Consider the following 22245-nt stretch of genomic DNA (forward strand, 5'->3'; position numbering starts at 1 on the left):
AAGAAAACAACTGCAGATGTGTTAAGGCATTAGCTAATTACTACCAATACTAATGTACTCAAGACATCCAGCCATACATTAAAGAACATTTATCTCTTTTTTTTTCTTTCTTTCTTTTTAACTGGTTCTTAAATGTTCTCGCATTGGGAACAAAACTTGCTTGGTTGTAAAATGCATAATGATTCACTCTCTTTCTTTACATGCCATTTCCTAACACATAATAAGTTCTCATCCTTGTGTGCGAATAGGGAAAAAGAGCTTGCTTAATGTCATTGGATAAAATTCCGCTTTCACTTTGCACTTCAACACCAATCAACAATCACTGTGGCCTGAAGAAGTTCATACGAACTTAGGCAGATAGGTGGCTTATCAGCGAAGACCAGACACTCACACAAAAGCAGACAGGTAAGACATTCACTCTTTATTTCTTTCTTCTTTGTTTACTTAATGGTGCAGGTATATTAGTGGGTACTTAATGCTTCTCATGTCTTTATGTAAAATTAATTACGAATAGGTTTAAGTCGCTGTCAAATATTTTCTGTTTGTGAATAAGATATGACAAAATAATTAATGCAGTGTTAACGAATATTTCATACCGTAGCTCAGTGGGAAAGTGCTCATCTCTAGTGCGGAGGATTAGGTTCGAACATCGACCGTATGTGCGTGTGTTTACAGTAGCGTGTGGGCTACGTGAAATTTCTTGGGGCTTTCATAGTCCCCACTTTATCCTCATTTATCCAACACTTGAATTAGTTACATTTATCAAGTGGTGTACGCGGAATTTGTTTAAACCTTTCAATCTTGAATATCCTTTCAGGATGTACGTTAATGTTATATATATATATATATATATATATATATATATATATATATATATATATATATATATATATATATATATATATATATATATATATATATATATAAAACATGAATGAAAGTCTCTGTTTGTGACTTTGTACCGCTTGAACCACCCGATAGATCTCTGTTAAATTTTCAACCTAGATGAGGTTCGGTCCTAGGGTTTTTTTTTTTATTTCACTTTGACGGTGAACTTAGGGGAGGGGGAAAATATTTTAAAATGATCGAAAATGACCGATATTAGTGTCAAATCCGTAATTTTGGGGGTTGCTGAGACGAACAGTGGCACTTCTGATACTGTTTAAATCCAAATATTGTAAATCATATTTGTGGTGATAGTACATTCAGATCAAAATCTTCGGATCTTCTTATCCGATTTATAGTCTATTCACTGAGCTGAAATCGGAATTGCAAAAAACTTTAAACCTTTGTGACTCAGTGGCGTCATATTAGGTTTCGCCAGGGGAAGGGACCCAAAATTGTCCACTAACATAATTTCGTTTTTTTAAGTATCATATTAGTACACATTTGAAATGCATGTCTCAAACTTAGGTGGGCAATTGCCTCCTGTCCTCCCCAAATGTTGACACTGCGACCGCAATCTAGTATATTTTAATAAGACTGCAGCTGAATCCCTCCCCCCCCCTTCAAAAAAATGCTCGATATTCTTCCAATATTTCTCCCATACATTAAACATAAGTGGGCTTATTTGTTATGCACGCATCATGAAGTATATTGATAAACTGAAATGTGTGATATTTTTTTAAACATCCGACGAGTTTGCATAGTGTCTAAGGGACACTGTGATGAAGTGGGTGATATAGTAGAATGTCAAAAGAGGGAGGAATCGGGAGAACTAAAAGGAAACCAACGCTCACTCAAACTATAGCCTATAAAGTTCCTTTAATCTTTGTTTCAAACTCTACAAATGAAAGAAGTGATGATTGATTGACTAATCAACGCTCAGATCAAACCTCTCAGGTTAGGAAATTGAAATATGGTCAGTGTGTAGGATTTGTGACGTAAGGTACCACTCAGGAAGCATTTTGGAAATTCGACGGGAAAGGTGGGTGGGGGTAAGGGGTGTGGCAGTTATCTTAAAATGTCCATATTTCGGACTCTGAAGATTAGAGACATGAAATTTACTATATGGACTTCCCATTTAAATAATTAAATTTGTTTCAGCCGAAGGCTAGTTTATGGTATATATATTCATGGGCGCCCGAAGGGGAAGCCCGAGTCCCCCTGGCTCAGGAAATGTATTAAATTTCTTAAGATTTTCTTAAAAAAAAATACCAAACGTAATATAGCAACTAGGGAGATGAACCCTCTAGAAAATTTTCTTCAGGCGCCCATGTTCACATTGAAACTAAGCGAAGAGAAAGGATTGAACAAAATTCTACGTAGTACAAATTTAATTTTCTAATAAGTTAAGGACTTACATTTCAACAATGAGAATTTATTTTATTGAAATCAGTAGTGGGGGACGAAGAACCTTCAGATGAAAGTAGTTTTAAGTACATTAGTATATTATTCTATCGATTCAGCGGGCAATTGTCTGTTGCAGCCAGTGGCGTATTTACGATTTTGTTTCGGGAGGGGCTTTGCTAACTTTCGGGGGGGGCTTTGCCTGAAAATATGAAAATTCTGCAAGATATTTCATATAGTTTACTATAGTAAGTAAGATTTCGGGGGGGGGCTTAAGCCCGGAAGCCTCCCCCCCCCTAAATACGCCACTGGTTGCAGCTCCAGATAAAACCCATAATTGAAACTCCCCAATCTATTGAAAATATTTCCTGCGTTGTTCTACTTTTAACGGTAATGAAAATTTCAATGCCAGACTTTTTTCTTAACACGTTTACAGGCCTTGAATTTTCGTTAGACCTTGAAAACAAAAGTATACGTCGAATTAGCGAGACATAAAGAAAGCTACAACTTCGCGTGAACGACCAATGATTCATTTTGATCTCCGGAAGACCAGCTATAGTACTTAATTACGTAATGTTCGTACAACCATGGTTTGGTGCGCAAATAGGATTGGAAAGAAGCTAGTGTCTTAATAATAATAATAATAATAATAATAATAATAATAATAATAATAATAATAATAATAATAATAATAAATGTATTTTCTCCTGGTCCTGAATTGTTTACGTACTGTACAATGGCATAATTAACGGGCTCACAGCAAAAATGAACTTTGTTGTCGAACCCGCTTTTCACGTTTCATATTTCCTACTTCTTTTTCAATACTGTTTCGTAGTCTTATACTTCAGGCTAGTGTTTGGAAAAGCCATCTATTTTATCGCGAATACTCTGTATATAGACTAGAATAATAAAGGATTTGATCGTACTCTATAATTTTCACCTGAGAGTGGATTAATTTTACTTCCTTGGTAACAAATGAAAAACAAAATCAGGCTAATAATAATAATAATAATAATAATAAGTATAATATGAGCAAGTAGTGACAGACTAGATGGACCATCCAAAGTTTTTTTTTTTTTTTTTTTTAAATCTGTTTGGTGTATAAATTTTACCTGCCTTCATGACTAGGGAAAGAAAGGTGTTGTTACTTTTCGGGGGGGGGGGTGACGGCATCTTTATTTTGTCACAACTGTGATTGGGATTTCGGTATTAGATAATGACAATTCTTCTTAATATGGGCATGTATGATTAATAAATCTCCATAAGAAGTCCTGGCTGATCAATGCCTAGGTCATACTGCTTAAGCTTGGAAGTTGTACAGTACATAGGATTTGTGACGTAAGCTGGTAAGAAAGGACTTTTGGAAATTCAACGTGAATGAAATTCGAGTTATTTCATCTCGAAAACCCTTAACGTTAGACATGAAAATTGGTATTTGGACTTTTCATTCAAAATAAACGCGTGTTTTAGCTGTTTCCCTTCTTCCTTAGACCTACGAGACAAAAAGGATTGGAAGGTGGTTCATTAAGTACCCTACGAGATGTACGAATTTCTACGATTTCCTACATGACTTCCTTAAGGCGAATTTAAACGGAAGACGGAAGGAACAAAAAAAAAAAAAAAAAAGAAAAAGAAAAAAAAGAAAGAAAAGAAAATGCCTGCAGTAACACGAGGGAATCTTTGCTAGTGTAATATATGCTTGTATGATTTACAAATTGTAAAACCAACCAGAAATGAACGCACGCCTGTGACCCATTCTAAACACTCCATCAAACATTGTTATATTTCTGTACATTTTCTTCAACATGTTTGTTCTCTGCTGGAGATTATCCTGATACCCGATTTTTAAGATTTTCAAAAGACTTATATGGCAAGATATATCTGTGGAGTTCGTGTTTGGTGTGATCATTCTACACGTCCTTTCCGTCTATCGAGGATCTCGCAAACTTGCTAATCATTCAATTGTATTCAAGAATTCGAATTATAGAGAAATTTCCTTTCTTTAGTTTGTAGAGATAAAAGTTTATAATTTTAGCCTATGTGGCTTCCCTAAAGGGCCGCCACTCATTTATCCAGTTTTATGGAGCCTGTTCCCCTTCCTTACAGCGTTACTACATGGTAGATATTTGTTGAATAATTATATCTGACATTGAGAGTATGAGTTTTGTACTTTACTTCCTTTCTGGTTCCTTGCTCTGGTTTCGCTTGGCCTTCATTAATTGAAGGTCACAATCTCAACTCAGTCGATTCCTGTATTAGGAAATGTAAACAAATACACGATTGTATAACATGTTAAAAGGAAATTCTTAGGAAAAATTAAAAAAAAAAAAAAAAACTAGACTTGGAAAAAAGAAAATTGGCAAAATGTATTAAAGATAGTGGTGAGCGAATGAGTTTGCAGATGTCTGTCAATTCTCACTCTCAATCTTGTTTTTCAAGAAGTCGAAAACTGTCTCAACAATCGATTTTAAAAATACATTTTTTTTGTTTCGTTGAGTTGATTGAGTTTAACGTTCCGTTCAACAGCGAGGCTATATGAGACGTGAACCTACTGATTAACATGGAATCCGAACCACATGAGCTCCGCCGGGTATCGAACCCTCGTCTCCCACGCCACAGAACGAAGTTTAATGTTATGTGTATTTGACGGGTATTGTGTCCGCTATACCAGAAAACAGATGACATTTAATCAACTCCCCCTCCCCTAGTTATAACCACTAGACTGCTTTCAGGTAGATGTATGATCACCATACCTGCTGTATTGCCGTAATTTGACTTTCTTAAATCAGTTTTTTATATCAAGCAGATGGTTCCCAAAATTAAAGTAACAATCTAATAGCCTCTCAATAATAGCTTAGAAAAGTGCCTCGATCAGTGGCGGCTTGCAAGGAAAGTCATATAGAAAAAAAACTTATTGTTCGCAACTAAAGGAAGGAAACTTGACTACTGTACTAATTGTTTATACAAGAATTAGTACATTACGCAAGTTTTCTTTCCTTGGTTTGTGGATATGAAACTTTATTTTTTTACGATCTGACTTCCCTTAGAAGCCGCCACTGCCCCGCCCTACCAGTGCTTGGGATTAAGATCGCGGATAATTGCTTCTATAAAATCCATACAAACTAAACAAGGAAGTAAAGAAAATTGCTGACATTTGAAGTACAAGTTAGGTTAGTGTAATTATGATTGAGAATGTCCTATACAGATGAGAATCTTAAGTGTATACTCGTCAAGATGTCTTCGCAAATTGTGGTTCGCCTTGGGCCAAGGAAAAATCCTAGCTTGATTTCAAAACTGCTTCCCACTGAGGATGGGAACTAACGAAACGATTTCCTTGTATATGTTTGAACTGATTGGTTGGTTTGATAAACAAAAATAAGTTCAAGGCCAGTCAAAGAAAGTGGAGATGAGCCCTCGGGGAAAACAGTGATTTGCCAAAGAGAAGAATTGAAAGAAAATACATGATTGGTTACACTTGATTAATTTGAATATTTTGAAGAGTACATGAAGTAATGTAAAATTAATGGTGTGTGGATTGAATGATTAACATTACAAAGCATTAGCGTACGCAGAATTTCGTTAAAGGGAGAAGGGGATGAATACTAAATTTAATTTCCTTTTAGGACAAGCGTGGTTTTTTTTTCTACATGCACAATAATATTGGAAATGTTATTTTTTCCATAATACCTTGCTTAGGAAGCAGAAGAGTCATTTGCGGAGGGCAAGGGGTAATTACTCCTTCCTGAGTTTGGGGAACACGTCCTTTTAATAAATTGTATTGTATTTATAAAATGCTACAATAGCAACAGAGGCGCCTAAGCTCCAACCTAGGCTATAACTTTGAGTTTCAAACCTTTGATTTACGGTTATTTGTAATTTCACTTTTAATAATGACATATATTTTAAAGTATGTGTACTTTAAATTTTTTAAATAGAACAGTTTTTCATAAAATTTATCCTTTTTAAATTATTGTTCAAAGCCTTTGTATTTTATTAAGCCTTTTCCAAAATCAATTAAAATGAATTGTGCTGCCATCTTTGGAGTTGTTTTTAAACTATACGTTTGTGGACGTTTATATGTTTGTGGCCAATAATTTCGACAATGAATCTCGGAAACTACAGGCTCGAGAAAGATTACGTTTTCACTGATCGATTGCAAATTTTATGTAGATTGTCCAGTTCTAATTGAGTATTTAAAAAAACGGTCATTATTTCTTTATTACATTTTTACGGATACACTGGAAGTGTTGAAATTAGAAAAAACTAAAGCGTCATATCCTACGCATTATACATTCCAACATAGCATAATTGCATAGGGGGTTGCATCCCACGCAGGCGTTTTTCATGGCCAAATAATGAAAAACGAAGGATAACTACTTCTCCACTCTAAGTTGAATTTGTATTGTTTGGAGTATTTTGCCCAATGAACACCATATATCACTGACATAATTGTGTGTGTAATGTATTTGGTTATTACTAGAGACCGGATGTTGAGGCGCTAAAAACCTGAAAAATAGGCAGGCAAATAGGCACTAAAAATTTAAAAAAAATAGGCAGCAAAATAGGCACTAAAATGTAACTCAAAATAATGAAGATAAATACTCAATAAAATTAAAAAATAGATTCAGGTCATAGATAATGTTCAAATAATATAGAAACATACTTGTTTAACATCATCTTTTATTGTATATATAAAATCGAAGCTTGTTATGCATTCCATATATACTGAGTGAACCTGAAAGATGTGCACATACTTCGGGGGGTGATTCGTGACATCAAAAGACAAAAGGTCCCCTTGCATGTTGTTGAATTCCCCGTTGTGTACGAGTGACAGGGGGGGCACTTGGAATTGAAAATCGAATCCTGACAATCGGAACGAGACATAAAGTTGTGCGCATACTTCGGGAGGTGATTCGTGACATTCAAGAGAACTTTTTGTCTTCTTTTCATGTCACGTTTCACCTCTCGAAGTATGTGCACATCTTTCTGTTCCCTTCCAATTGTCAAAATTCGATTTTCGATTCGCAGTTGGCACCACTGTCCTCACTCGTACACGACATGGAATTCGACAAAATACAAAAGGACTTTTTGTCTTCTTTTGATATCACTAATCACCTACCGAAGTATGTGCACACCTTTGAAGTTGATTCTTTTATATGTTGTATATGTGCTTGTGATTACAAACACCTAATATACGTATATATATATATATATGTGTGTGTGTATTATTTATATTATATAAATTATATATTTTCCCAATGAAGGCTTATTTTGAAGAAAATGCATATAATAGGCAACATTAGGCACTAAAGCAATTATTTAGGCAGTAAAGGTCGAAATAGGCAAAATAAAATTGGCTTAAATTGAAACTATAACCACCCATATAAACTTTAAAACGTTATTTTTGATCATATCTTTAATATTAAGGAATAGGCATTTTGCCTAACATCCGGTCTCTAGTTATTACATACTGAATACAAGAAGAAAACACTGATCATATATGAATTAAAAACTCCAACCGGAAGTAGGCTCCGAGATATTGAAAAAGTAATCGAAAAAAATCTCCCCTTTATGTCATCTCTTGTCAATTTTTATCAAGACTTCTTTCACTTTTGTTTGTAAAGGGGCATGTACAGATGTGAGGAATAACAAGGAGATTCATGCTCATATGTGGATGATGCGCTGTGTAGAGAGCGCAGGTTCAGCTCCCAACTTGAGTTGATTTGGGGGACGCGGTGGCTCAGTGGTAGAGCGTTCACCTCCAGTGCTTAGGGTCCCTGGTTCGATCCCAGCTCGCGCCGTGTGGACTTTGTGGTGGACAAACACCGTGCTCATGGGTTTTCCCGGGGTTCTCCCGTTTCCTCCCACTTTCTTCATTCCACCATTTCTCTCATCACAGTCTCCTTTAGTCTAACCGGTATAACCGTGGGACGTAAAACTAAAGATTTCATTTCATTTCATTTCACTTGAGTTGATTTTAAGTTTAACGTCCCGTTCAGCAGCGAGGCTATATGAGCTGTCCAAACTTGAAATGATGCTGCTGTCAAGCACAGGGTTTAAGCTCGAAATCCCGTTTCGTATGCCACGGACGCATAATCTGCCTAGAGTTATGCGCGGATACTAAATATTCTCACTCGTAACATTTCAGTCCGCATCCGCAAATAAGTTTTGATACATGCATATTGCTTATTTGTTCTGTAACAATGATTATTTCAAGAATACTTTCTAATACTGTAATTGTAAATAACTCCTTTGAAGTTGTGTAATATATAAATCAAATTCAAGCTAAGCATCAAATAAAATAACTTCTGAATTTAATTAGTGATGTGTATTAGGCGAAACAAAGGATTAAGCCTGTCTCGTCTCAAAAAAAAAAAAAAAAAGTTGCCTCTTCTCGAGTATGTCTTTCTCATCTTTACAAAGTAATGCGAAAGGAAGGAGGGGTACAATTTTCTGATAACACGTGTCAAATTTCATAAGTTAGGGCGCAAGCAACTGACAATCTGACAAGGACAATGAACGGAAAGTTGACAAAACAGTATTTTTGTCTTTTTGGGTTGTTCAACTTCGAAGCCAACAATAATGTTATGTCTGTCAAATTTTGATGTTTAAGTGCTCATCAGTCAATATTTACTTTCCCACATTGCTAAGTTACGGGTTAAGAGTCTTCATCCCGGCGAAATTAAAATACCGCTAATTTTACAGTAATTATGTGATATCTTCAAATAGATAAAAGATAACTGAAATGTGGAACAAGAGCGCCCTAGACAATATTATTTTGCGTGAGGTATCGTTATCACAAGTCACCTAGCGGCTTCCCGTTTTCAGCTGTTTAGAAACGCGAAAATAAATGCCGATTTTCAAAATGGTTCGAAATGGAAAGCAGATAAGTGAGTCGTGATAACAGTTTCTCATGTAAAATAATATTGTCTAGGGCGCTCTTGTTCCCCATTTCGATTATCTTTTATCTATTTGAAGATATCACATAATTACTGTAAAATTAGTGGTATTTTAATTTCGCCGGGATGAAGACTCTTAATGGAATAATTGGTTTTGTCGAAAGTTTCCCATTCTGAAAGAGTAGTCTTCAATTCGATTATGATCTCATTAGCTTGGGTGACGAACTAAGAACGAACCATGATAGTATATATACCACTAATTTTACAGTAATTAGGGCTATGTGACATCTTCAAATATATAAATAAAAGCTAAGTACGTAATATTTTGTAGTGTCTAGAAAATTACACAAAGAAATATTCTTTAATTCCTGCACTATTTTAAAGAATTCGGGATGGCAGTGATGAGCAGCTAAATCTAAACATAATTTGACAGCAGTAACAATTTGATCTTTATGCCTTTACATGTTCTCAGTGGCGTATTTACGATTTTGTTTCGGGGGGGGGGGGTGCTTTGCTAACTTTATTCTTGGAAATGTGAAAATTCTGCAAGATATTTTATTATTTTAAAAAAGGAAATAAAATTTCGGAGGGGGCTTAAGCCCAGAACCCCCCTTAAATATGCCACTGCGTGCTGTTTGTTTCCCTAAACTAATAAACATCTTGAGAGCTCCCTTGTTGCTATATGGTAATCAAATGCACTTTCCCCTTGGAAGCAGGCCCGTAGCTAGGGGGTGACCAGAAGAGGTTGAGTCCCCCGTGACTATCTTTAGCCGCACCTCCAAAATTTTGAATTCTTTGTTGATATGTTTATACATGTATAAAAATTAGTGTAAATGTTTCTTTGCTATTTGTGGGTCTCGTGTATTTTCCACCTGAACCTAACTACTCCGTATATCAAAATTATATTGACTGTTTGTGTAGCTTTCTACAACCACAAAGTAACGTTCTCCTTATAGGAGATTGGAACCGATTTCACGTAATCGGAGTTGATTTTGATTTTCTTGTTTCTACCAACACTTGCCGGAAATTATATTTCTTTATGAATCTATACAATTTAGAAACGCAAAGTGTTAAAAATAACCTTTGTGGAACGTTAAATGTAGTTCTCACACATATCAATATTGAAGGGAGACATTCACCTCAATCATTAGTGTCTGAAGATTATCACCCTGTTTTATTAACCCGCTACAGAAAGATTCCGTACTAAAAGTTCACATGTTAAATCAGACGAACTTCCATAAAGCTAATTTAAACAGTTATATAGAGAAACACGCCTTCGGCTAGATAGGGGTTGGGAGCCGCGAACGCTCAGTGGGTAGAGCGTTCATCTCTGGTGCATGGGGTCCCTGGTTCGATCTCAGCTCGCACCAAGTGGACTTTGTGGGGACATACGCCGCGTGCGTGGGTTTTCTCGGGGTTCTTCCGTTTCCTCCCACTTTCTTCATTCCACCATTTAATTCATTTTCATCATCAGTCTTCTTTAGCCTACACGACATAATCGTGGAACGTAAAAATCAGATTTTATTTAATTTTAAAAAGGGTATTCACCTCCAAATTCTCGAGCTCGCTCGGCCTGTTTTTTTCTGCTTGTTAAAGCTCTTCATTTTTTTTCTCTACGATCAATAGCAAGGAAATTGAACATGCTTTGAGTTTTAAAACTAGCTCCATTTTATAATAAAGCGGTGTATTGAAAAAATTATCGAAACAAAAGTTAGAGATCCTTACAAAGATTAAGATTTTCCAGGTTTCTTCCAGTATCAATATTAAAGAAGTTACGGATCTTTTTAAATTTTCAAACGGTAGTAATTGTGAATCAAGATAGCAAATGCAGCTTGATAAACAAAGGAGACAAAGTTTCTAAGAGGAAAGTACAAATGCCACGTATCATCTCTGTATGAACAAAATTGTGAACGCAGTTATGTCAAGAAGATTTTATATATAAATCTCCTAATATACCCCGTAACCCCCCTATATACCAAAAACCTAACATTTCGGACTTTTCCTGTTGGTTACAGCCCCCCCCCCAAAGGATTTTGCAGCTGCTATAAGTACCTAAACTTGTGTGTGTGTGTGTGTGTGTGTGTGTGTGTTTGTGTGTGTAGTCTCATTTAAAATATATGATGTCGAATTAAGAAATAGAACTCCCTGAAAAACATAATATTTTTAATTTTGATTTTCTTGTCTTGTTGCGTCCAAAACCCTACACGCATACCAAGCTTTTAGTTTCTATTCCAGTTTGAAGTAGCTACACTTTTAAATTCTTCATTGAAAAATAATTTAAATACGTGGAAAAATTTCTTCTCCCCCTTAAAGTTCCTAGAAACTAGAAATATTCACTTCTGGCAATTCTGCTGTAGATTATTTTCGGGAAGCTACAACCACGCCATTTTTTTTCATTCTAGTCCCTCTGGAAGTGAATAATAATTATGGGGTGTAGAAAGTGTCACATTTAAATAGCATGGAAAAAGTTTTCAGGTTGGTTGGAATTTTTAAAGTTGGAATTTTTAAAGTAATTTACTTGGATAGTAATATCAAATATTTAAAAGGATACTGACCTTAAAGTTTTTACTCCATTCCAATTACCTAAAACATTTTATATAAACACATTTAAATAACATGGAGAATTTTCTATAACTTTTTTTTTTTTTTTTTGTAAATACCTCCTGAAAATGTTTTTAAAAATAATGTTGCTCTTTTTCCTAAGGTTATAAACATGCCAAATTTCAACTTTCCACGTCAACTGGAAGTACGTGTGAATTTGTCTGTTCATGTAGGTTTATAAAATGATAATGACGTCTGCTATTTGCGAAACAGTGGCTAGCAGGACTACGGTTTACGAAGCTGTTGATACTTCTTGTAAAATATTTTTGACATGTGTATACCACGTGAAAAAAAAAAAATAATCACATATATAAGCCTATTATTTGGTTTACTCCTAGAATAATCAAATTAATAAGGAGCATCATCGAAAAACATGGAGACAACGGATTGGGGACATTGCCGATCATTTCAAGAAATTAAGTCTGTAACCACTCAAAATTTCAAACACATAGGCCTATGATAGTTATGTAAATTATTACGAATCCAATATTCTTGTAAATCCAAACATTCTTTTGGGCTTATGTTGAAAAAAAAAAATCCGATAGCAATACCCTAAATATGAAGAACGTTAAATACCGAAATATATGTTGCTAATGTATTTATACAACACTTTCAGTCCTCTATAACAAATCTTGAATTTGTCTTCAGCGTTTATCATAAGAATAAGTATCATCTGTTGAATCACTTTAAACTTACTCATGTTGAGATTAAGGAAGTTAAAGATGCTATCAAAAGTTTGACCTCGAACCTCTCTAGGACCTGACAAAATCTCACCATATATCAAGATTTTTTCCAGTCGCTAAAATATTCACTACAGATAATATTTTTATGCCATTAGCCTGTTCTCGCTTTGTAACTAGACGAAAAGTTGCTGATATTTGACTAATTCTAACTGAAATAATACCGATGTAAAAAGTTAAAGTACCAATAACTGTACCTGCCAAGGTATTTGAAATTACTATTATTCACAAATACACAAAGTATGTTCTGAATAAAATTCAGAAATAGGCGGGAGCTCATGTGGTTCGGATTCCACGTTAATCAGTAGGTCCACGTCTCATATAGCCTCGCTGCTGAAAGGGACGCTAAACTAAAATCAACTCAACTAAAATTCAGAAATAATTAATATATAGTCAAATTGGACGCTAGGCGCTGCTTCTTATGTTAAGCTGTCAGATATTTAGAATTGTCGTACAAACACCTTGCAGAACTGCAGTTGCTGGATAACTATAAAAGTTCGAACATTGTGAGCAGCCGGTTTTTGCGAAATTGCTTGCTGCATACTTTCCATCAAAGTGTAACCATGAACAGTCGGCCACTACAGTGTTCGTTGTGCACATTGCGGTCTGCTATGAATTATCTGCACAATCTTTTGACCATCCTTTACGCATGACATCTGGTACTTACACTTCACACACCTAACACACTTTCGATCTGAACAGTTTCTTAGCGTCGAGAAACCTGATTATAATTTGATAATGATTTTGCAGGGTACTTTTAATACTCGGGAAATGTATACGGTATTTGTGGTAAATTCCATGGGAAAAGAATTATAAATACGAAAAGTAGAATGAGTAAAACAATGTTACTAAATTGGCAAGAAAGTTCTATTTTCATTTTATTCTTATTTACTGCTCTTTTGACATGAAATTTTTCACATAAATGTCTTTGCCGATTATACACATACTAACATATAAGAAATACTGGGCGAATTCGTTATCAAATTATATTCCAACAACATACAGTATTTATAGATATGCGACAATAATTTTGGAAATGAGTGTACCTTTTAACACCTGTACTTTTCTCGAATTCAGAGCAGTCGTTAAAATTTGTTTGAAAGAGGAAGGGAGAAAGGGCACTACAAACGTGATTGACAGTTGTTTACTGACTGTTGTGGCGAGTAGTGTTAGTTTTAATTTTTTCAAACCCAAAACTAACATTTTTTTGTAGTTACCTTTTGAATTTTGTGCTCTTCGGTTTTCACAACTTCTGATATTTATTTTTCCAAACTTGGGATAGAATCATTGGTGAGTACAGCAATAGTTTTAGTTTTAACTTCTGTGTAATATTTAAACTAGTTGAGAACTTTCTTCGTAACGGTGACCCTCTTGTACCTATGAACATTATTGCATCGTGTACCTTTGAACGATAAATAATACTGTTCAAAGGTACAATCCTGGCATTTGACATTTATGGAATTGCAGAGATTGCAGGGAAAGTGTATAGCAGAGCATTCAGTACTAGTAATATAACTAGTAGATTTAAATCAACTGGAATTTTCCCATTTTACCCTAATACTTTCACCGATGATCATTTTCCGTGTTCTTTCGTTACTGATCGAACTCCTCCAAAAGAGTCACCTATAGAAAAAGCACTCGACCTAATTCAACATCAATTCTGTCTCAACAGCCATCCGAAGAGCCCCAACCAATGGAAGGTAATACTTCAACCGCTACAGAGAGATATACAAATATAATATGTCAATTAAACTCTTTAGCAAAGCTTTCTACGACCACTATTGCAACTGCCACAGCCAGCATTTCACAAGTGCAAATATGACCTTACCCAAAAGCAGAACCACGCTAGACAGGAACAAGAGGGGGGGGGGGGAATCTGGAAGAACAAGAATTATTACAAGCATCCCCGAAAAGGAAGCTCGGAAAAAGAGAATCAGAAATAGACAAGAAAACAGATCGCAATGTATGACTCAGAGACCGTTGTGCATACCTCGAATTTTAAAAGAATTATTGCAAAGTGGTTCAGAACATGATCTTATTCCGGACATTAGTTTGCATGGTAGCACTACACCACTAGTGATGAAGACTCCGAAGCCTTGAGGAAAGTTAGACCTATCCTTAATTCAGAAGAATAATGTTTATAAGAAATAGAGAAATTCCAAACGAGCAGTTGTGTTATTGGTGAAATTGTAGATGCTGAAGTCACAGATTTTCAAATTAGGTTCCTGAAACGTGTTGGAAATACTAAATAGTTTGTGTACATAGTAGGAAATAATTGATGTTATGGAATCCGACATTAAAGTTTTTTCCACCGTCGAAATTTGGATCCACTACAAGGCAGAGTAAACAACTGATTTTTGAGGTTGACTTCAGTGGTAGCAACTACAATGTTAAGTAAATGAATTTTTTTTTTAAGCTTTCTTTTCATGGTCTAGATAGCTATTTAGGCCTATTGGCTTTTGAATAAATATTAAGATCTAAGTTAGAGACTAATATGAACCAACTGAACTTTTAGAATATCTATAATAAAGAAACAACGTTAGGTTTACGAGTTTGCATTCAATGTTCTGCTGAGTTAATTTTACATTGGATTTCACAGTGTAGCAAAAAATGCTGATATTCACAATGTAGATTTAGCCTATTTTAGTTGGTATTTTCCCATTACAAGTATTGGGTGTAAAGAAGCAAAGTTAAGAGTCGTATATGCTCAAGTTTATCGTTCACAAGTTTTTGTTAGAACTTATCTTCCATTTTAAATTAAAATTTAAGAAATTCAATTCTGGGGAACTTTTTATAGCTAAATATTTTATTGCAATTTATAACTGTTAATATTTGAGGCTTCTTTTTATATTATTGCCACAGAAACGTTGTAATTATAATTTTGTTCAAAGGTACAAGAGGGTCTGTTCAATGGTACATGACCATAATGTACAGTACCTATGAACAAAACGGATATGTTCTATCTTATAAAAATTATTGTAATTATGTAACACGTTTAAAAATTATCCTATCTGATAGTGAAGAGATGACACTTCAAATATATGACAAAAATTGGAGGAAAAGTACTGAATATTAGAACCAAAATTTCGAAAACTCTAAAAGTGTTCGCAGGTACAACGCCTTCCCCTACTAGTTCTCTCACCACTGACTCCACACCATTTTGCTCTTGTCAGGTTATCGCTAACGCAACACAATTGCTTCTACACAAACGCGCCCCTCTCTGGCCACTCGAAATCTTTGGGCACTTTTGGATCTTACGTTCTGAATGAGCCTCATATAATTACAAAAATAAATGTTCCTAATAAGTGTTGATCTTTCCAGGATGAAGCCAACATTTGTTGCCCTTGGATTATTATTGGCCACAGTCCATTACGTCAGTGGCTATGGAAGTGGAGCGCCAGCAGGAGTATGCGACTCAATGGAACCTCAGCATGGTGAAAAACCTCAGCCGCACAATACTTTCCCTTGTACTACAAAAGCCTCAACCACTAGCATACGAGGAGGAGCCAAAGTAACATGTAAGTATACTTAAGACATAGTTCTCTATACTTGTAGAGCCTCTTGTATTGCGACTAATAAAAATAATTTTCCAAGTTATGTTATCAGAGATGTCTTCAATGGGTAAGTATGTTGTGATGCCTCAAGATTCGTTATTAAAATTTTAAGGGCTTCAGAAAAAGATAGTTGCAAATGTAAAGGAGTTGAAAACTTCTGTACAATATTATTATTTTAATGCTATAATAGCATTGTTTTAATGAACTAGAACGAAGCCGTGAAGGGGGAAATTTGGTATTGGAGATCAGAACCATTCAGTAGACATCACTGAGCATTAACTCACATGGGTCAGCGACAGTAATTTTTAAAATTACTTTTTGAAGAAAATATCGTATTTGCTGGAGTATAAGGTGCACCTCATTTTCTGTATTCAATATTGAGAGGGGAAAATAGTTTGAATCCGTATTATCAAGCTTTATATACAGGGTGTTAATGAACTAGACCGACAAAGTGTAAGACGCGATTTCTCACATCAAAATAAGAGAAAAAGTTCTTATGGACCTATGGCGAAAAGTGCATAGTTTCAGAGCTAGGGCTGTCCAAAATCGGGAAATAGCAAAATTTCAGCAGGCCCTATTTCGAATTCCAGAAATTGTGGATGGTGGTCCTTATCAGCGCAAAAGAAGCCACGCATACACAATTCAAAGTGCATATTTCATCAATTTTCAACAGGTGTACAGGGTATTCCCTACAGGGTGTAATTCCCACATGTTCTCAATAGTTTTCAGATATACCCTGATTTCAAGGAGTGTCCAAAGTAGGCAGTAGGTAAGCCTCTGCAACAATGGACATCCAGTGTTTCGGAGGGAAATTGGAAGTGTTTGTAACCGGTAACTCCATGTTTTTTGTGTTCACAATACCGTGTATTTTGTCACGGTATATTTCACTTTTTCTTCAGTTATAAGCGTGAAAGAAAACATCGCAGCATGCGTTTTCCCGAGTACGAGAGACAATGATGCTGTCGATCCTTAACACTTCCGACATCGCACCAAAGGATACCGTGTTCATTGCTATCAAGGCTTATCTTTTGCCTAGTTTGGACCAATCAATAAGTCAAAGCATCTCAAAATTTGGCTGATGGCATGTCTGGGAATTTCACCCTGCATGGAATACTCTGTACACCCATTGAACATTAATAAAATATGCATTTTTGGATTGCGTATGCATATGAGTGATCACGTATATAACTTCAATAAAAAATCTCATATTTGTTATCAGATAACAGGATGGACTAGGTGAGTGGAAAGAATAAATAATTTTACAAAATGAGAATAGTGTAATTAGAAACTAATATATAGAAGATAGTTTTCTTTTAATGAGAAAACAATTTAAATATTAAAATTAATGGGATTAATGTACTCCAAAATTTGTTTATAGATGTAAACATTAGTCTGTTCCCGAGAGCACGATGTTTTACGGGGTTGTACGATGTGAAGATTCGAAGAAATTTGTATCCTGCAATTGTCAGCAAAAATAATTGCAATTGAAGCAGAAGAATCTACAATAGAACTGTAAAGTGGTAAAAAGTAGTTGCAGAAAAAATATATACTGCGTCTTAAATGTACATAGTAAGAACACAGGTAACAAGATTGACACTTCAAATAATTATCATCTAAATTCGAACATAATAAAGGAGCCATATTATAGTAAATCCTGCTTCACCTGGTCGATTATTATTCCACAATGAATTATTATTATTATTATTTTATAATTGACTTTCAGTATATCCGTTCTGATTAAATTGGTTATAATGCATTATTATAAGTAATTTATCTTCCTGTCACACAAATACAGACAAGCTATGAGGGGGCATGCCCTAACTTGTTTTGCTTCAAATGTTAGGTCTATCTTTATTATTGAAATTTATTGTTAACCTGACATGGAATATTACTTCTTTTGGATTATTCGAATAGTTGGGTTAGAATGAATTAACTTTTTTCACGCTATTGCAACTGATTATTTATTGCAAAATAATGATGTGAATATACGGTGAAAATTCTAATTACTATAATAACGTCTGAAAATATTTAATGAGATATAATTGATCTACATTAGCTACTGAAGACTGATAGCGTTTAAGCAATTAATAAAAACAATCTTAGGCAGTTGTAATTAGCTGGAAGCTAATAATAATACGACCAGTTAAATGAAATACGGGATTAAAAATAAGAATATATCATTTGCTACCCTGTACTCAATCCGGATGATGCCTATGCGTTGGTCCCTAAATATATGCATATTTAATTGCCCTATTATCAATGCTAACAAAGGTTAGAGTATGTAGTGTTAGATTAGGTTAAGTATTATTATTCTGATATTATGTGCTAATATGCTGAATTTTGTGGCTGGTCCAATACTATAATTACTGAATAAACTTGCATAATGAAATGAACCTTGCAGTATTGATAATAGCAAGATGTAATCATCATTAATAAGGGAATATGATTAACCCCTTTGCCAGATAAATATAAATTTAAAACGGATATAATATACCTTATTCAGATAAATGTACACTCATGTCCAAAATGATTGTCGCATATTCATAATTGTCTTCTTGTAAGAATATAATTTGATAATGATTTTGCAGGGTACTTTTCATACTGATTTTAAGTGTATAATCGGGAAATGTATATTTGTGTTAAATTTCATAGGAAAAGAATTATAAATACGAAAATCAGAATGAGTAAAACAATGTTGCTAAATGGACAAGAAAGTTTTATTTTCGTGTTATTGTTCTTATGTCTGCTTTTTTGACATGAAATTTGCCACAAACATGTCTTTGTCTATTATAAACACTAACATTGTAAGAAATACCAGGCGAATTCGTTATCAAGTTATATTCCTACGAAAACATATTTATAGACATGCGACAATAATTTTGGATATGAGTGTACATGGAAATATGACTAGGTCATTGTATAATCCAATAAAAAGAATAACAATAATGTTGAATTTACGTCTCAACCCTGTCACTATGAACTATATTACTGATGGCATTACTCACAAAGAACATATGTAGTATCGAAAACTATTCATAAGGGACCAAGCATACAGTAGAATTAATGCTAGGAATTCAAAGAAAACATCCAGGGTAAGTAGTGTAGTTACGTATTTCCTATCAATTGTCAACAAATTAATAAGGATAATCTTTGTTAGCTTTATTGTATATAATTTAAATGTCATGAACTACTTTGTTACAAAAGATTGCAAGTTAATTTACAATGATTTAGCATATATATACAGGACTCAGGACATCAAATACATAATGAATCTTAATCGTCATGTTATGTTGTCCAAGTTTCAACAATTGTGACTTCCGTAATCCAGTTATCAATAAAATTAATTTTCCAAAATAAATTTGTTTATATCATATTCTCTATAATCTTAGTCGCCATTGGAAATGTCATTGCTGCATGTTCTGGATAATTTAGAATGATACCGTTGCGCTAAGGATTTTTTTTATGTTAATAATATTACATATACTGCTAATATACAGCTCTCTATTCAGTAACTAGCATATTTTTTTTTATCTTTTAAATTGATAATCGATAGATACTTTGTTTTTTCTAACTCAGTGACGAAAGTTAGTAATGTACGATATAAATATACTTAAAAACAAGAGCCCGCACATTATAATATTTAATGTGTGTACTATAATAAATAGGGCAAACTATAAAACCATACCAATTTAATTTAGGATTGGACGAGTTTTGTCGATAGTATGCATTGTACAACATCCTTTCATAATTAAAACACACATTTGATTGTCAATTTTTGAACCAAGGTTTGTGTAACATATTTCACATGTACACTAATCTAGTCAGTCGATCGCCATGCCAATTTTAATAAAGATCGAACAAGATTCCTTGATCGCGTATGATATCCTTGTGATTGGTTTCTAAAGAAAAATAGTGATGGACGAAAATATTTTCTTGGGCAATATCTGGTTCGAGAACATTTGCCGCCTTCCTAAACTTACCGCCCTGGACCATGGCGGCCCATGCTAACACATGCGTTAATACAGCCCAGCCCTGAAAGTCAGTGCTTTAGTGTTTACTGTATAGGGAAACATCCATTCTGAGCGTGCCTAGTATATTCAGTATTCAGTCCGATTAGCTACATAACTTTAACGCCACAATCAGGTTGCGATTTCGAAAACGTGGTAGCGCGAAAACGTTAGTACCGAGAAAACACACACACATATACAGACACACAGGACTGCGGATGAATACAAGAGAGAAATCTGGTTCGATAAGTAATCTTCCTTCTCGATAATTTTCCCCGTTTGGAAATCAGAATTCGCACATTTACACAACACCGTATACTTAATTGACTGCATACTGCCATTCCACTGCTTCTCACGTAGTATGGATTTTGACCGAACACACCACCACTAACAACCTGACACTGCGGCAGCCACCCAACTGTACCAATCCAGACATCCAACATGTTTCCAGCTCCAGATGTTTCCATTAAATTGAAAAGTAAATGTATGCAAATGGTGAGATCTTTTCCAAAAACTAATATAATTTGAGAAATTTGGAACATATTACTGACATTGACATTATACATTAACTTTTTTTTTTTTTTTTTTTTTTTTTTAAGTTACCGTCAGTTGCACTAATGGATTCAAGGGATTCCTGTTCCAAGTACGTGTTGGCGACAAGCCTATTGGACGATTTATGAGTTCTTCAAATAATGCTCAGCAACTAAGCTGCGGAACTGGAAAGAATGTAAGTTCTTTTTTTAATTATTTTATCCACTTTGAACAATATTTGGAAGAGTTAAACTAACGTAGTTTAATTAAAAACAGCAACTCTCACTAATCTGTCGATCGCACTTGCTTGTGTTCGCTTTGGTAGTTTGTTGCTTTAAAAGTTCACAAATGTGTTATAAGCATAACCAACATTTAAATGAAGACAAATTTCAAGTAAAAGTGAGAAACTATTTTTTAGATAAAGATAAACTTAGTTTTACCCTTCATCCAGTGGCGTAGTGAAGGGAGCGGCAGAGGTGGACCACCCCGGGCGGCAATCTGGAAGATGCGGCGAAAATGGGAGTCAAACTTTTGACTACTGGCAAAAATTTTAAAATTGACGCCTATTCTTTTTTTCTATGGTTCAAAATGCCATGGCTTAACAAAAGTTAACGGTGATAGGCTCGTCAGTAATTCCTGTTATATTCTTGTTACTTCTTGCACGTGTATCTCACTAGCCAACACAGAAACTAGTTTCAGCTGGTGATTGTAGTTGAATGTTTAGTATTGAGTGTTAAATATGAATTGCTATTACACGTGATTAAATGTGCAGTTATTAGTATTAATTAATGTTAAACGATAATTGGAAACATAAGTAAAGGTAGTTTTTCATTGGATCAGGGACGTACGCAGGGGGTGGGTTTCGGGGATCCGGAACCCTTCCCCCCAAAAATCCCAGTTTTTCTGCAAATTTAGTCTAAATTTAGGGGCAAGTTTATATATTTTAATATAATTTCTCAAATTGAATTTGAACGCCCTCCCAAATGCCTTTGCCCCCTCCCGAAATGAATTCCTGCGTACATGCCTGCATTGGATGGAGGTTAAAAGCCTTCACTCGCTTTTATGCTCCATCCAATGCAAAACTTCTTTTACTTAAGTTATTCAATTGTAGTTTAATATTATCGTTAATATTATGTTCTATATATTAATAGCGGTGTCTGTGAACAAAAAACTTTAGATCCAAATTGAAAGTGACTATGTTCGTGACTTATAATCTCTTGAACCACCCTATCGATCTCAATCAAATTTTCAACATAGATTAAGTTCGTACACTCATGTCCAAAATGATTGTCGCATATCTATAACTATTTTCTTGTATGAATATAATTTGATAGTGATTTTGCAGGGTACTTCTAATACTGATACTATGTGTATAATCGGGAAATTTATATTTGTGGTAAATTTCATAGGAAAAGAATTATAAATACGAAAATTAGAATGAGTAAAACAGAATGTTGCTAAATGGACAAGAAAGCTTTTATTTTAGTTTCATTGTTCTTATTTACTGTTCTTTTGACATAAAATTTGCCCCATAAATGTCTTTGCCGATTATACACATACTAACATCATAAGAAATACCGGGCGAATTCGTTATCAAATTATATTCCTACAACATATTTAGAAA

At 34.7% G+C, this 22245-nt stretch overlaps 1 protein-coding gene across 1 annotated transcript in view; it reads left to right on the plus strand.

Annotated features, from left to right (window-relative positions):
- The first annotated feature begins 799 nt into the window (after positions 1-799).
- Positions 800-22245, plus strand: part of LOC145684993 (putative defense protein Hdd11-like) — a 32173-nt gene continuing 10727 nt past the window's right edge. Inside the window, exons 1-3 of the mRNA XM_081757338.1 lie at positions 800-820; positions 15851-16047; positions 20690-20817. Coding sequence (XP_081613464.1) covers positions 819-820; positions 15851-16047; positions 20690-20817 — 327 coding nt within the window. The 5' untranslated portion in view covers positions 800-818. The remainder of the gene's footprint in view (positions 821-15850; positions 16048-20689; positions 20818-22245) is intronic.

Source organism: Thermobia domestica, chromosome 1 (genome assembly GCF_964235325.1).
Source record: "Thermobia domestica chromosome 1, izTheDome1.hap1.1, whole genome shotgun sequence".
NCBI lineage: Eukaryota > Metazoa > Arthropoda > Insecta > Zygentoma > Lepismatidae > Thermobia > Thermobia domestica.